General features: G+C 37.1%; 1 protein-coding gene across 2 annotated transcripts in view; it reads left to right on the forward strand.

Moving 5' to 3' along the window:
* The window catches only part of FANCM (FA complementation group M), a gene marked incomplete at both ends in the record, with an annotated part of 51,539 nt that extends 34,123 nt beyond the window's left edge, over nucleotides 1–17,416 (forward strand). For both annotated transcript variants that reach the window (XM_084241178.1, XM_084241179.1), the window contains 9 exons: nucleotides 2,105–2,196; nucleotides 2,302–2,370; nucleotides 4,347–4,475; nucleotides 5,448–5,601; nucleotides 9,833–9,939; nucleotides 11,018–11,584; nucleotides 13,376–13,751; nucleotides 15,893–16,184; nucleotides 17,278–17,416. In XM_084241178.1, the coding sequence (XP_084097304.1) occupies nucleotides 2,105–2,196; nucleotides 2,302–2,370; nucleotides 4,347–4,475; nucleotides 5,448–5,601; nucleotides 9,833–9,939; nucleotides 11,018–11,584; nucleotides 13,376–13,751; nucleotides 15,893–16,184; nucleotides 17,278–17,416 (1,925 nt within the window). The remainder of the gene's footprint in view (nucleotides 1–2,104; nucleotides 2,197–2,301; nucleotides 2,371–4,346; nucleotides 4,476–5,447; nucleotides 5,602–9,832; nucleotides 9,940–11,017; nucleotides 11,585–13,375; nucleotides 13,752–15,892; nucleotides 16,185–17,277) is intronic.
* Nucleotides 17,417–17,679: the final 263 nt, after the last annotated feature.

A 17,679-nucleotide genomic window follows, 5' to 3' on the forward strand; every position in this document is an offset into this window, starting at 1 on the left:
ACAAACAAACAAACAAACAAATAAATAAATAAAACAACTTTAGTTTATAGATTGTTATAACAGCCTATGAATTTTATTCTTTTATTTTTAAAGATTTATTTATTTATGCATACAGTAGCTGGGGTACAGGCCAGAGATGCGGGGGCTGAGAAGATCCACCAGAGACAGAGTGGGGAACAGAACAGGCAGACTGACTGAAATACACTGCTGAGGGAAACAGCGGGCGAGACAGAAGAGATCTGCTGCACCATGTGGGTTTCTCCCTGGTCAGCCGGGGATCGAACTCATGCTGCAGAGGCTGCGGATTGCTTCATAGTGCGGTGCTTAACCCCTTATGCCACCAGGGAGGCCCTATGAATTTTATTCTTAAGGTTGAGAAAAAAGTAGTCATAGGATAAAAATGAGTTTACTCAGTACGTCCTTTTCTTGTCTTAGCATTCAGAGCATGACTGATGAATCCTTTGTTTAAGATAATAGCTTACTATGGGGCCTCCCTGGTGGTGCAAGGGGTTAAGCACCACACTGTGAAGCAATCCAAAGCTTCTGCAGCACGAGTTCGATCCCCGGCTGGCCAGGGAGAAACCCACATGGCGCAGCAGACCTCTCCTGCCTCGCCCGCTGTTCCCTTCAGCAGTGTGTTTTAGTCAGTCTGCCTGTTCTGTTCCCCGCTCTGTCTCTGGTGAATCCTCTCAACCCTCCCCCACACATCTGGCCTGTACCCCAGCTCTTGTATGCATAAATAAATAAATCTTTAAAAAAAAGATAATAGCTTACTTAAAGTAAATTGTGGAAATATATTTAGTTTTCAAATGTGACACAGCTTTGTATATATTTTGACATACATATTTTTACTAGTGTATGTTTCCTGTGAGCCTTCAACATTTGTTTTAACACTTGAAAGTTCTTGTTACTGGGGGAGATCATTTTTTGGTCTCTTGTCATTGAGACTTTTTTTCAAGCTTTGGATTTACTTTCCATGGGACATAAAATTATTAGGCACATATATTTTAGGGAATTATTATTTATTTCATTAGAATAAAGTGATTAAGTCTAGCACACACTCAAGGGGAGAGGAGTTATGATACACCCTTTGAAGGGAGAAATGTCAAAGATATGAACATAAGATAATCATAGGGTCTTAGAGAAGGTTTTGTAATGACATGAAAAGGTGTCTTCAATCAAAATTGTAGGTAAATGCAAAACTGGGACATTTTTTGAATATGTGAAAATTTGAAGCAGTTGATTTCATGCAGAATGATTTTGTTTTTAGCATTCTCTTTACTCCCTCAGTGTGTTTAGTTACAACATTTTGATGAATATCTTATAATTTGTATCTCATGCTTGTGTACAAACACAACTTGTAGATAAGTACAAAAACACTTTTTCTTTTTTCTTTTTTTTTTTTTAAAAGATTTATTTATTTATTTATACAAGCACTGGGTACAGTCAGAAGCGCGGGAGGGTGAGAGAATTCACCAGAGCCAGAGCAGGGAGCAGAGCAGGCAGAAGGACCGAGGTACACTGCTGAGGGGAGCAGCGGGCGGCAGGAGATGTCTGCGAGCCATGCGGGACCCTCCTCCGATGGCCGGGGAGCAGCCGGGGATCGAACCGGCGCTGCAGAAGCTGCTGGCGGCTTCGCAACCCAGGGCTCAACCGCTGCGCCACCGGGGAGGTCCCAAAAACACTTATTCAATTTATTTTTGTTAGCCTGCATTTTATGCTGTAACTAATGAGAAAGAGAATAAGACACAAATGGCACACAAAATAGTAGACTTTAGAGATGGATTCTAGAACCATTAACTAATAAAATTATATTTGCACTCTTCTGGCCTCTTTTCAATTAACTTGTAAAACTGTGCCAGAGAAAAACAGTCTTATTAGCACAAGTTATCATTTCTTCATTTTCTCACTTTCACTGTTGTGTTGGTCTGTCTCTTCCATGCTGATTTTTTTTTTTTTTTTTGTTAAACTTCAGAAAAGCTGTCTTTGAGAGTAAAAAATGAGAATGACAGAAATAATTTTTATTGTACTCATCAATAAAGTAGATAGTTGTGGTTGAATAAACTTAAATCTATTTACCAATTTATTTTTAAATAAATTGTAGATGAACAATTAATAAGCAATGAAAGTGAAGAAGATGAGATTTTCAGAAGAAAAAGTAAAAAACCAAAAGGAAATCTTTTAGAATCCCCAGAGGTGAGTCATTCAGCAATCACCAGTATATGATCCTACAATAATCTATTTTACCCCTTAAGTCTTTTTTTTTATATTTTACTTTATCTACTTACCTACTTTATCTAGGATCAGAAAGATAGTGAAGTTGATTCTCCACTTCATGCTGTCAGAAATCGCAGGCTTCCGCGAAATAGAGTAAGTAAATTACAGATAATGTATAGTAGTTCAAATTCTTTTGGAATTTATATTACAAGAAAAATATGTAGGTAGATGAATGTGGGTATATTTGGTTTTACGGGTATATGATTAACAGAAAAATAGTAACTTCTACGTAATTGGAATTTCTGTTTTAATTTTATATTCCTTTAAAAATCTATTCCTACTTTTGTCAGTATACCTCAGCAATGTAGCGAATTGTCATTAAATACCTACTTAGTGTGTGCTGTTTTAGATCATCTACAATCTATAGAAGAGTCAGGTAAGCGCTTAGTTTAGATCTTCAGAGTTCTGGCAAGCTTCTTGAGGATATCTTCCTTAAAACATGTGGTGGTTAGGCAAGAGAAGTAAGGCATTACCAAGAGAGTTAACAGCTTAAAGAATGACACTGAGTGGGAAATAGCATATTTTAATTATTGGATTGTAAGGACAAAGACTACTAAGAAGTAAAATTAGGGGTCCATTTAGGTTGTATTTGGAAGGCCTTTTTCTCTGATTTGTTTACCAAATGGGGTTAAAAGAAAGGAAGGATTCAAGATGACTCTGGTTTTTGGCTTGAGCTCTTTGGCAGATGTGTCACAAATTGAGAGAACAAGAGATGTTAATTTCAGTGTTGACATGTTTAATTTTGAGGTTCTTGTGGGGAAGTAAAGTAACACTGTCAGGGAAGCTTTGATTAACATGAGAATCTGAAATTTGGATAGGGAAACAGTTCTTAAGGCTAATGATATTCATTTGTCATTAGCTTATATAGATGATAGCAAAATTTTGAGATCAGAAAGTCGTGTTTGATTTAATCTTCTAATACATTGTGGGACAATTTGTGCAAAGTTAATTAAAAATACAATCAGGCCATATTAACTTTGTATATTCAAGCTTCATTCAAAAAGTTTACTATCTACTTTAATATATGTTTAATTTATCAGAAGTGAACTAAAATATTAATAATGCTTATCATCAATATGATTTAAAATTATTCATGCTGTAGAAATTTATAGCAACCAGTAGTAGAATCAAAATTTCCAAGACTGGATGCACATATAATCTTTTTTTTTTTTTTTTAAGATTTATTTATTTATTTAAAGCACTGGGTATAGTGCTTTAAATAAATAAATATTTAAATAAATATTATTTAAAGCGCTGGGTATAGTCAGAAGCATAGGAGGGTGAGAGAATTCACCAGAGCCAGAGCAAGGAACAGAACAGGCAGACTGACAAAATACACTGCTGAGGGGAGCAGCGGGCATGGCAGGAGAGATCTGTTGCGCCATGTAAGACCCTCGCCGGCGGCCGGGGATTGAACCGGCGCTGCAGAGGCTGAGGGCAGCTTTGCAGCCCAGCGCTCAACCGCTACGCCACGAGGGGAGGCCCTGCACATATAATCTTAACATGCATATTTGATTTGGGTCAGCATCAGAATTTTATTCAAGGTATGTAGGCTTCTAAGTCCAAAGGTATACTTTTATCTAGAGCTGGAAGGTTATGTTTTTGTTTTTTTGTTTTTTTGTATATACAAGAACTGGGGTGTAGTCCAGAAGTGCAGGGGAGAGGAAGGGTGAGAGGATTCACCAGAAACAGAGTGGGTAGCAGAACAGGTGGATCCACTGAAATGCACTGCTGAAGGGAGCAGCGGGTGAGACAGGAGAGGTCTACTGTGCCATGTGGGTTAGCTCCCTGGCCAAGGAGTGAACTCATGCCATAGTGGCTGGTGATAGCTTGATAGCACTAAGACTTTAACCACTGCACCACCACGGAGGCCAGTCTTACCTAATTTTATAGGCTCAAGTTTTATGTATTTGTAATATAACTGAGTTGTGAGAACATTTTATTTTTCTAATAAGAAAATGTAGACCATGTATTTAAAATGAAATAAAAGCAGTGCCCTTGAGAAATATGTTAAGATACAACAATCCAAATACATCTTTTAAGGCAAGAATCTTATTGAATTGTTATAGTTAGACTTATCATCCAGTGATGAAAGTGAGAATTGTCATGAACAACATCCACAATTAGAAGACTTCAAGGACTGTGTCAGGAATGCCAAAAGAGTCTTCAAAGTCCAAAAGAGACAGCGTCACCTAAAAGTAAGCTCTTTTTAGTTTATTTTCATATATAAACTACATATTTTTCTATTCGTAAAGAATATTAGATTGTGTGCAGTAGACCCCTCTAAATTTCTTTGTAGAAAAACGTTACCCCCCAAATTAAAAATTATTTCACCCCAGTTTTACTTTATTTTCTGGAATTAAGATCTTCAGATGTGTAATTTTTTCCTCTTTATGTATTGGAACTATCTAATGTGCTATTTTGAATGACTAAAGGATTCAAAATGAAGAAAACAAAAAAAAGCTGAGTTTTATTATACTTGCTTTTATAATCATATATTTTCATATCTCATATTTAAATCTTTGGAAAATAATTTATAGCACATTATTTATTTATTTATTTTTAAAAGACTTATTTATTTGTTTATTTATTTATACATTTATACAAGCACTGGGTATGGTCAGAAGTGTGGGAGGGTGAGGGAATTCACCAGTCAGAGTGGGGAGCAGAACAGGCAGACTGACGAAGTACACTGCTGAGGGGAGCAGTGGGTGCAGCAGGAGAGGTCTGCATGGCATGTGGGACCCTCACCTGGAGTCTGGTTTTTGAACTGGCTCTGCAGAGGCTGCAGGCAGTTTTGCAGCCCAGCACTCAACCACTGTGCCACCGGGGAGGCCCAGCACATTATTTCTTTTTAATCAGTCTCTATGTAGTACAGTATTTTTCCTGGAAAAATTAGCCACAAGACTCAAAAGACTTCATTCTTATTAAGAAATATTTAGCAAGCTGACTTGCAGATTTGTATTTTATTTTGCTTACACTTTATTATAACACAAGTATTAACGCAAGAAATTTTAAATACTTATGCTACTTTATCAGTTTTCTGTTTTTATTAGTCTTGGTCTTAATAGCATTGGCGAGAGCTTCATTTTCCAGAACTATTTCCAATTACTTAAGGGAAGTAAAATGATTTTCTTAAGGGTATCTTTATGTTTTCTAATTTGTCTTAGCTTGTGGCTAGGAAATTTTTAGACGATGAAGCAGAACTTTCCCAAGAAGATGCAGAATGTGTTTCATCTGATGAAAATGAGTCGGAAAATGAAAAAGATTCCTCATTACTTGACTTCTTAAATGATGAGACTCAACTTTCACAGGCTGTAAATGGTAAATGATGTAATGATGCTTCTTTTTACTTCAATGCTTTTAATGATTAAGTCAGTTTTCAAAGAGCCTTGACTTCAAAAGGAATTAAATATGGTATGTGTAACTATTCATCTTCATTTAAATTCTGTCATATGTGCTTTAAATTAGGCTTGGTTGTTTAAAGTCGTTGTCTTTGACTATTTCTTTCCCAAATGTCCTGATTGATTCAGTGTCAAACGTTTATTTATTAACAAATATTTAGTGCTTATATGCCTGTTACTATGTTAGGTTCTTTAGAAAGTGAACACATCTAGGGCCTCCATGGTGGCATAAGGGGTTGAGCAACGCACTGTGAGGCAGTCCACAGCCTCTACAGCACGAGTTTGATCCTCAGCCTACCAGGGAGCAACCCACATGGCGCCATGGGCCTCTCCTGTCTTGCCCACGCTCCCCTCATCAGTGTATTTTAGTCAGTCTGCCTGTCTGTTCCCCACTCTGTCTCTGGTGAATCCTCTTGTCCCCCTGCATCTCTGTCCTGTACCCCAGCTCTTGTATGCATAAATAGATAAATCTTGCGGGAGGGGACGGATTGGGGTCAGAATGGGGGGGTTGCAACTGTATGGGGAATATAAAAATAAAATTTATTATTTAAAAAAAAGAAATAATGAATATTCATAACAAAATTCCTAAATATCAATGAAAAATAACAAAATTTATAGTTATAAAAATTAGAGAACTCATTATAGGTTTATTTGAAAAGCAAAATGTCTGTATACTATGATATCTACTGATTTTGAAAGGTTAAAAAGACAATTTGGCAATGTCTAGAAATAAATGAAAAAATTAAAAAAAAAATGGTGAAAATATTAGCCCAATTTTATAAAGCAATTAAAATGTAACTCACAACTAGTAGGAAGCACTTGATGCATACTACAATTGACAAAGAATTAATATGTTGGATATTCACATAATTTGAATAATTAACAATCTTATATACATTGGTTATTTCATGGAAGAAGAAAGATGCAGGATCAATAAACATATGCAAATATATTCAACCTCATCAAAAGGGAGAATGGAAATTAAAATAGCAACTATTTTGCTCTCACTAGATGCAAAATTGAAGAGAATGCAGAGCAATCAGAACTCCTACATACAGTAGGCAGAAGTATAAAATGGTGCAACCATCTTGGTAGGAAAATAATCTGTCATTACCTAGTCAATTGGAATATGTGTGCTTCCTGCTTCCGAAGTTTTGCAATTCTGGGAGACTCTTGCACATGTACTCCAGAAAACATGGACAAGAATGTATCATCTTGAGCCACTTATCTGTTCTGGACCTTTTAGTTTGTTTCCATAGTCTAGCTATAGTAAATAATGCTGTAATAAATAAAGGAGTACAAATTTCCTTTCAAAAAAAAAAAAAGATAAATCTTTTAAAAAAAAAATGAATACATCTTGAAATTCAGTGAATGAAACTGACAAAAATCCCAGTCCTTAAGACACTTCCATCTGAATGGAAAGAGGTAATACACTAATAGCCAAATTATTGAATATATTTTAAGATGAAAAAATTACAGAGGGGTCGCCTTGGTGTCCTAGAGAATAAGTCTCAGCGCTATCATTGCCAAGGCCTAGGTTCAATCCCTGGCCAGGGAGCTAACCCACATATGGTACAGCAGACCTCTCCTGTCTCACCCACTGGTTCCCTTATCAGTGTATTTCAGTAAATCTCCTGTTCTGCTCCCCACTCTGTCTCTGGTGAATCTTCTCACCCCCATACCTCTGGCCTACACCCCAGTTCTACACAAAAAAATTAAAATTACAGAAAAATAAAGAAAATTGAATAAGGTGAATATTTGGAGTGGTAGGTTTGGAGGATTAATAAAAGACAAGTTGCAATCTTAAATAAGGCAATTAGGGGAAAGTCTCCTTGAGAAGGTGACCAAGACTAAGAGGAGACAGGAGTTTAGCTAGGCAAATTATTACAACCAGCTGAAACTCAAAGCCAGATTATTAAATTTGCCAACTATGTGCAACCTACTTTTGGAAAATTGTCATTCCAAGCAATGCTTGAATAGATCTATAGTACATTAAGAGCAGATGGCTCAGACTGGCTGTAATAGAAAAAGGAATGATTCTGGTGGGTTCAATATTTTGATCTTTCACAGAGCTTGCTATTTCTTCTGTTCCTGTAGTACCTGACTTGATTTAAAACACAGTTTCCTAAGGTCCATGACTTTATGAAACCAAAGTTCTTAGTACTATGTTATTGATACTGATATGATTTGCAGAATAAGTTTTCTTAGTGTTATGCTTTTTTTTTTTTTAAGATTTATATATTTATGCATACAAGAGCTGGGGTACAGGCCAGAGATGTTGGGGGGTGAGAGGATTCACCAGAGACAGAGCGGGGAACAGAATAAGTAGATCAACTGAAGTATACTGCTGAGGGGAGCAGTGGGTGAGTCAGGAGAGGTCTGCTGCGCCATGTGGACTGCTCCCTGGCATGCTGGGGATTGAACTCGCGCTGCAGTGGCTGCGGACAGCTTCGCAGGGTGCGTCTTAACCCCTTGCGCCACCAGGGAGGCCCAGTGTTATGCTCTTGATGTTCATTAACAGAAGCAGTTTTGCCTGTTCATAGAATAATCTGGTGGGAGAATGTTGATATAAAGATGACAACCTATATAAAGGCCCTGAGGCAGGAGCATGCCTGGGAGTGTTCAAAGAATTGAACTGTGACTGAAATTAAATAAGGGAGAAGGGGAATTGTAAGAAGTGAGCAGCCAGCTCATGATTTGGCTTACTCTCTTAACTTTTTTGAGAAAGGCCTAAAGGTCATCAAAGGTAGAAGAGACCACTTAAGAGGCTACTGTAGTAATCAAATCAAGGAATGATACTTTTAACAAGGTGGTAATAATGAGAAGGTGAGAATGATTGGAATCTACATATTGTAGTGGACAGAATTTTCTGAAGTTTCAAAGAGGAAAAGAAGAATCTGGGCTTGGGCCTACTGGACTTAGTTGCTTTTTTTTTTTAAATTTTATTTATTTATTTATACAAGCACTGGGCACAGCCAGAAGCGTGGGAGGGTGAGAGAATTCACCAGAGCCAGAGCGGGGAGCAGAACAGGCAGAAGGACCAAGGCAGCAGGCGGCAGGAGAGGTCTGTGCGCCATGCGGGACTCTCACCCATCTGCCGGGGATTGAACCGGCACTGCAGAGGCTGCGGGCAGCCTCACAGCCTAGCGCTCAACCACTGCGCCACCAGGGTAGGCCCTGGACTTAGTTGGTTTTATCTCACATTGGGAGCCTGCAGGTGGAGCAGTTAAGATGGAGAGAAGGGATATCTGAAATTCCATTTTAGATACTGTATGTTTGAAATATGTAGAATTTCAAAGATTTTTTTTTAATCTTTCTCAAGTCCATATAATCTTTCTTTATGTCTTTCTTTTGTTCTCTTTTCTATATTATAACTTTTCAAAATAATAGAGGCATAAATAAAAACCTGTGTGTTTCCCAGTTTCTACTTCCCTGAAAATTAGGGAGCATAAGTACTGTTGACTACTGCCTTTAGTATTTTTTAAGCTTGTTTTCTTTTTGCCTGGATTTCTTATGTTTTATTGAATACTTTTTACAAACTAGGTACAGTCCAAAGGTCTTCATGCATTTATTTTTCATGAAAAGGCGCTATTCTAGGGCCTCCCTGGTAGCGCAAAGAGTTAAGTTGCTATCCGCTGCCACTCCACTGCAATACTAGTTCATCCTCAGCCAGGGAGCTAACCCACATGGTGCAGCAGACCTCTCCTGTCTTGCCCGCTGCTCCCCTCAGCAGTGTGTTTCAGTAAATCTGACTCTTCTGCTCCCCACTCTTTCTCTGGTGAATCTACTCACCAACCCTCTCCCCCCAATCTCTGGCCTGCACCCAAGCTCTTGTATGTATAAATAAATAAAATAAATCTTTAAAAAGAAAAAAGGCACTATCCTAATCCTCACTTTCAGAGGAGGGAGATAGCTAAGTCAGAGACCTAAATAAATTGTCAATAACAACACAACTATATATAGTTCATTTCAAATGCAATGTCCTAGCTTTGTGTTTTGAATAATTTTTAGATGTTTCAACATATATTAAATTTCTTCTGTGTATTAATTCCACAAGGTTTGAATTACGTGAATTTGGAATAGGTTAGAGTTAAATGCTCGTTTTCATTTAAATAATTTTGCTACTTGAAATACTTATTATCTTTACGCAGATTCTGAAATGAGAGCTGTTTACCTGAAATCCTTACATAGTCCACTGATGAGGAATAAATGTCAAATTATACGTAAGAATCATAACAACATAAACATTTTCTCACAGGTATGAACTAAAGAAATGTCGTGGATAATTTCCTGATCATGATGTTTTACTGTGTTCTTATTAATGAAATCTTCATTTTATTTCTAAAATTTTTCTATTAGAGCTATTTGGGATAATTTCTGCTCAGTCAGGAAGGTAGACTAAATAAATTCTAAAAATCCCTCCCAGTCCTAATGTGATCAAATTATTCATTTAAAAATTTGACTTAATTAGAATACACTACTGAATTATTTTACAGTTAGGAGAATGTTTAAAGGAAGTAAATAGAACATCATCCACTAAATTTTTACTTCTTATATTTTTTTAATAAGAAAGTGGTTTTTGGGCCTCCCCGGTGGCGCAGCGGTTGAGCGCTGGGTTGCGAAGCTGCCCGCAGCCTCTGAAGCACCCGTTCGATCCCCGGCTGCTCCCCGGCCACCAGAGGAGGGTCCCACATGGCGCGCAGACCTCTCCTGCCGCCCGCTGCTCCCCTCAGCAGTGTACTTCGGTTCTTCTGCCTGCTCTGCTCCCCGCTCTGGCTCTGGTGAATTCTCTCACCCTCCTGCGCTCCTGACTGTACCCAGTGTTTGTATAAACAAACAAACAAACAAACAAATAGATAAATCTTAAAAAAAAAAAAAAAAAGAATATTTAAAAAAAAAAAAGAAAGTGGTTTTTTCAATAAAATGTTATATCCTAAAATACAGGTAATTTTTCTTTTATAGATAACATTTTCATGTTGTTCTTACTTGCTTATAAATTGCCATGTTCAGTTTGCTAACATGATCACTCATATTTCTGCATTTCCACTGTGTTTATCAAATAGCACTTGACACATTGTAAATAAATCACATTGTTTATCACATTATTACTATTTATTTTTATGGCTCTCTACACTAGAATGTAAATTTCTAGAGGGTAAATCTTTCCTTTTTAAACCCCCGAGTTGCCATTATCTTCCATAAATGTATATTTTTTGTGAATAGGTGCCTGGATTAATAAGGTGTGTCAAATAAGTGTTCACAAAAATCTCATGCACTTAAAAGAAAAATTACATGCTGATTTTCTGAAAAAATTATAATATTTCTATTTTTAATAGATTCCTGAGCAGGATGAAACCTATTTAGAAGACAGTTTTTGTGTTGATGAAGAAGAGTCTTGCAAAAGCCAATCAAGTGAAGAAGAAGTCTGTGTTGATTTTAACATAATAGCTGAAGATTGCTTTGTAAATGGGCGTAAAAAATATGAAACGCGACGTGCAGTAAAGATAAAACAAATGAAGATGAGACAAAATTATGCTCCTTCTAAAAAGAAATTATCCAGGATTATTTTAGCAGATGATTCAAGTGAGGAAGAAAATGATGTAAATGATAAACAGGAATACAGAATTGTGGTTAATCCTAGCACTGATGATAAGTGCAAACAGCAAAATCATTGTTTGAATTTAGTGCCTTCTGAGTCTGCTTTGCAATCCAGGGACCATTCTGATCCAAATACCAATCAACTGCCAAAGCAGAAACAACATATACCACTTAATTTAAAGGATACAATTTCTGATGTCTTGGATTTCAAAGCTGAGAGCTGTAATAAAATCAAAACTACTTTACCATCACTCACTACTGTTGATTTACAGAAAGATTATAGAAAATATCCAGTTCACTTGAAGGTATGGATTAAATTATTGTGAAAAAGCTACATATCTTTACTAAAAGCTTTTTTTTTTTAGTTTGCATTCCTTTCTTATAAAAAGAATGTAGGAAAATGTACTTTTGCAAGGTAAAATGACAGAAATGACATACTCAGAACTAGTTCCTAGATTGACTTTTCTTTTCCCTGCTAAAGACTTCAGATACATAATCTCTTTTTGGGGGGACAGGAGTATAGGGCCACCACCTCATATACTTCCTTTTAATTTCTTTCCTTCCAGAATGGCTAAGAAGTTCAGTTTTCAGCTTCTTCCTACCTCGCTATTGCTGAAATAATCCCTAAAGCCATTTTCAGTTGTTAGGAGCTTATAGTTACAGTAAATTTGCTAAAAATAGGGTTTAATTAAAGTTGTAATGTTGGCTCATTTCTTTGTTATCTTGGAGTAAGATCTAGACCTATATTCTTTTTTTCCCAAGATTTATTTATTTATGCATATGAGATTTGGGGTGTAGGCCAGAGGTACAGGGGGTGAGAGGCTTCACCAGAGACAGAGTGGGGAGCAGAACAGGCATATTGACAGACATACACTGCTGAGGGGAGCAGTGGGTGAGACAGGAGAGGTCTGCTGCGCAATGTGGTTCAGCTCTCTGGTTGGGGATTGAACTGGTTCTGCAGTTGCTGCCGTTAGCTTCATAGTGCTGATACTTAACCCCTTATGCCGCCAGGGAGGCCCCCAAGACCTATATTTCTATTTTTCTTTTATTCCAGTTGTTTCAGTCCTTTCTGCCTCAGTAACAACCTCTAATTTTCACACAGTGGTTCTCAAATTGGTGTTTTCAGATTTAAATTGTCCCTAATCATTTTTGGCTCAGTTATTTCTCAAGACACAAGTAACATAAAATTGGTTAAATTAACTTTTATAATAGATAGGAGGACAGAAAAGTACTTAATTTCTTAGAGCCTTTTACTCATTCGTACTATAAAGATAGTAATTCCAAAGGTCAAGGTAGGTGATGTATGTACAGTACTTTGAAAACCAGTAAGCACTATTTACATTTCCACTTTGACATGCTCTCACTGAAAAATAGGTCATGTATGTAATACCTTGAGGACTGTGAAAAAGGTAAATAGATTTTAAGAGAAGTGTATTTAAAGGTCTGTTAGCTAATCCTACAATTCCATACAGTATGATTTTTCTCACTTAAAATTAGGAGAGGAAAAAAATTGAGTTAATTTGAGAAGACAGAAAATAACTATCCTGTCAAAAACCCTCAGGTATTAAAAATGTTAATGTCTACTTGGCTTGTCTATTGCTAATGGTATTCCTTGTCTGTCCTTTGCCTTTTAATTTTATTTACAGAAAAAGGTTATTTTTAAATGCAGTTCTAATTATTTTCTCTATAATTTTATGTTTTAATGTCATACAAATACCTCAATCACTTTCATTTGGGCATATACTTAGCACTAGAAATCTTGGTCATATGGTAATTCTGTAGTTAACTTTTTGAGGAATCACCACTGTTTTCTAGTGGCCACACCATCGTACATTCCACAGCAATGGGTGTCCCAGTTTTGTTTTTATATCCTCACCAACATTTCTTTCTCTATTTTTTTTTTAATTGAAGCTATACTACTATGTATGAAGTGGTCTTAGTCCTTTGTCTACATAGTCATGTTCATGTTGAAGTAAGATTATTTAAAAATTAAAAAAAATGTATCAGTAGAGAAAAAAATCCCTTTCAGGTGTTAGAAGTGTATGATGCTAATATAGGTTTAACCTGATCGTGATTGCTATTTTCCATTTCTTCAGGTTGGTAGTGTTCCTAAGGAGTCTAGCACTTCAGTGGCCTCTTGTTCCAACTCAAGACCGCATTTGGCCAGCGCACATGCTTCTCTTAGTCTTCCACAGGAAGACCAAAGAACTTGTATTCTTGTAGATTCTCGTGAAATCACTTCTGGTTCAGAAGTAATTTCTTCCCTAAGAGCAATTCATGGCCTACAGGTAGAGGTTTGTCCTCTTAATGGTTGTGATTACATTGTGAGTAATCGCATGGTGGTAGAAAGGAGGTCTCATTCCAAGATGTTAAATGGTGCCAATAAGAACAAGTTCATTGATCAGATCCAGCACCTACAAAGTATGTTTGAAAGAATATGTGTGATTGTGGAAAAGGACAGAGAAAAAACAGGTTTGTATTTTAAAATATTTTTGTTTTTAAGGTTGTTATAAAAGAACTTGACTATTTAGTTCATCCTCCTGTGAGGATTTGAGAAGCTCTTAAAATGAAATTACCTGATTCATGAATGCCATTTCGTATTTACATAATGTCATGTTGTTCATTAGTCTTTGTAAATGCAGTTTATGAGGATTAAAAGGAGAGAGATTGAAGGTTTGTGAACCAATCGTTAGTCTTTTTCAGGAGCCCAGAAAGAAGTGCCTTAAATAAGACAGCAGTGGGGAAAAGGAGCAGGATTCAAGAAGTTGAGGAGGGTTAGCATAAGCTGTTGAGAGAAGGCATCAAAAATCACTCTTGATTTTTACCAATTTCTTGGTCATTGGGCAGTTAGGTGGTAGTGCTATTGAAATTATGTACAGGGCCTCCCTGGTGGAGCAAGGGGTTAAGCCCAGCACTGTGAAGCTATCCATAGCCTCTGCTGCACAAGTTCGATCCCCGGCCAGCCAGAGAGCAACCCACATGGCTCAGCAGACCTCTCCTGCCCACATGGCACAGGGAACCTCTCCTGCTCGGCGGCTGCGCCCCTCAGCAGTGTATTTCAGCCATTCTGCCTATTCTGTCCCCACTATGTCTTTGGTGAATCCTCTTATCCCCTGCACTCCTGGTCTGTACCCCAGTTCTTGTATGCATTAATAAATAAATCTTTAAAAAAAAGAAATTATGTATATAAGAGAAGCAGCAGATTTTGAGGGACAAGGTTTTCAATTTTGAATATGTTCTCGATGGTCACTGAAGTGGATGCCTAAATGCATTCGGAAGTACAATATTGGAGCTTCTTCTGGGGAGGTTTTATGGTTAATGTGTATGAGGAGTCCCTGAGAATAATTAAAAAATATAGAATCAGAAGTCACATTGAGATCTGGCATGATGCATTGTTATGTTCCATTGACAAAGCCCTTCCCCTGAGGAATTAATTATATATTTGTTATGAGGAGAGAGTGAAATCATACAGGTAAAGCTACAATGGAAGAATTCAAAACTTGTAGTTATTATGTAAAAGGAAACAATATAGTATATGTGAAACATTGGTTTGGGAATTGAACAACACATCTTTTTATCTCATGCTGTCAGTGGGGGATAGATAAATCATTTTTTCAGCGTTTTCTTTTTAAATCTGATATAAGGGCTTTAGGTGTTGGGGCCTCCCAGTGAAAAAAAATTTGTAATTTTCTCTTTACCAATGTATCCTTTATAAAGGAAATAGATTTGGAATAAAGAGGAAAGGAACATAGTAAGTTCTGGAAAAGTTCTTTATTTTTTATTCTTATTTTTGGCATAGTGAAGAGTGCCAAAATAGAATATAGGTAGAATATAGGGGGAAAAAATGAATGGCAAGTGTAGGGAAGTAAGTTAATAGGCATGAGTTAAAGAGGATATTACAAAGCGTGTGCAGGGTATTGAGTTATTCTTTGGATAAATACATGTAATTTTATATCAGCTAAACTGATACTTAATGAATCCTGCATCTGTGTGTGCATTAAAAATTTTAGACATTAGGGCCCTCCCTGGTGGTGCAAGGGGTTAAGTCTCAGCACTATGAAGCTACTGCAGCACAAGTTCGAACTCTGGCCAGGAAGGTGACCCACATGTTGCAGCAGACCTCTCCTGTCTCCCCTGCTGCTCCCCTCAGCAGTGTATTTCAGTAGATCTGCCTGTTCTGCTCCCTACTCTGTCTCTGGTGAGTCCTCTCATTCCCCTGCCCCCACCATCCTACATCTCTGGCCTACACCCCAGCTCTTGTATGCATAAATAAGTAACTCTTTTTTTTTTTTTTTTAAAGAATTTTAGACATTATTAATAGGTAAGGTCTTGGCCTTCAGGAAAGTATTATTTACAAATATAAGCTCTCTCCTGCCTACTTATCTTTGCTATCTGTTACAATTCAAGACTCTCACCAAGACAATTCTCCAAATTTTATCTCTCATATATTTTGAGAATCAATTTCATTCTGTAGCTGTAATGTTTTTCTTAGTATAATATGACACAATAGTTTGCCTAATGGTATAGATCTTGGGATTTTAATATATGCTATTAATATTTCTACTTAATGTAAGTTACTATGGTTTTCATTTTCTTAAATATAAAATATTTAGGAATCTCATCCAGGATGTTTAGGAGAACAAAGACTTACGATAGCCTGCTGACTACCTTAATTGGTGCTGGAATCCGAATTCTTTTCAGTTCCTGCCAAGAAGAAACTGCAAATTTGCTAAAGGAGCTGTGTTTAGTGGAACGAAGAAAGAATATGGGTATTCGTGTTCCAACAGTGGTGAACAGTAATAAATGTGAGGCTCTTCAATTTTACCTAAGTATTCCCAATATAAGTTATGTAACGGCATTAAATATGTGTTACCAGTTTTCTTCTGTGAAAAAGATGACTAACAGGTATGTCTGTTTTGATGTTTTTAAATGGTTATTTTAAAGAGTCTTAGAAACATTTCATAAGCATTTTTTAAAAATAGACGGTGCATGTTTGATTATTTCATGTTTGCTTGCCAACATATAGTAGTCACTGTTTGAAGCTGAAAACATTAATGGGAAAAAAACAGGCTTTGCTTTGGAAGAGCTTAGAGCCTTATCAGGAGCTGGACAGATAGCACTTGCATCCTAATATTTCTGGGCTGTTTAGTTCTTAACTAAAAAAATGTTCAAGCTGGGCCTCCCCGGTGGCGCAGCGGTTGAGTGCTGGGTTGCAAAGCTGCCCGCGGCTTCTGCGGTGCCGGTTCGATCCCCGGCTGCTCCCCGGCCACTGGAGGAGGGTCCCACATGGCGCGCAGACCTCTCCTGCCGCCCGCTGCTCCCCTAAGCAGTGTACTTCGGTCCTTCTGCCTGCTCTGCTCCCCACTCTGGCTCTGGTGAATTCTCTCACCCTCCCGCGCTTCTGACTGTACCCAGTGCATGTATAAACAAAACAAACAAATAAATAAATAAATAAAATGCCTCTATAAAAAAAAAAAAAAGAGAAAAAAAAAAAAGAATTCACTTTAAAAGAAAATAGGTTAATTTTAATTAAAGGCCCATGTAAGATGTTGAAATTATTGTTATATATGATTTTAAGTATAGGGAATATGCTTTTTATTTAAACTAATACTAAAGATATGTTAATTGGATGTGGAATGCTCAGGGAGAGATGATTTTCTTAAAGCTTTTGTGTTTGGTTTTTTTGTTAAGGTTTTATGTATTTATTATGCATAGAAGAATTGGGGTATTGTGCACAGGCCATGGGGGTGAGATAATTTGCCAGAGAGAGAGTAGGGAGAACAGTCGGATTTCCTGAAATAGACTACTAAGGGGAACAGCGGGTGAGACAGGAGAGGTCTCCTATACCATGCTGGTTAGCTCCCTGGCTGGGGATCAAAGTTAGGCCTTCATAGTGATAGTGCTGAGACTTAACCCCTAGGCCACCAGGGATGCCCCTACTTGGTGTTTTTTAAACAAAATTATTAAGTTCTAGTGTGATATTTTTCTTTTTTTTCAGCTCACCTCAAGAAATCTCCATCTATGCACACGTAACTCATCAAAAGGCCGAGGAAATCTATCGATATATTCACTATGTATTTGACATGCAAATGTTACCAAATAGTTTGAACCAAGATAGACTGAAACTCAATGCATGATCAGCCTGTTCAAGGAGCAGCTTTCCAACTCATAATACTGAGTGCCCTTCAATAATCACTGCTATGGTTTGTGATGATGAGTTTAAAATATGTAAACTATGTCTTCATACCTATTATTTTGTGTGATGCATTTTTATTTATATAAGTTATTTAAAAATCTTAAGTTCAGTAATCACTTTTAGATATGAAACTTTCATTGAATAAAGTAAGGTTTTCTGAAGGTGCTACTAAGTAAAAATTGGAGTTAGAGATGTATTTTGGAA

This window comes from Talpa europaea (assembly GCF_964194135.1).
Source record: "Talpa europaea genome assembly, chromosome: 8".
Lineage (NCBI taxonomy): Eukaryota > Metazoa > Chordata > Mammalia > Eulipotyphla > Talpidae > Talpa > Talpa europaea.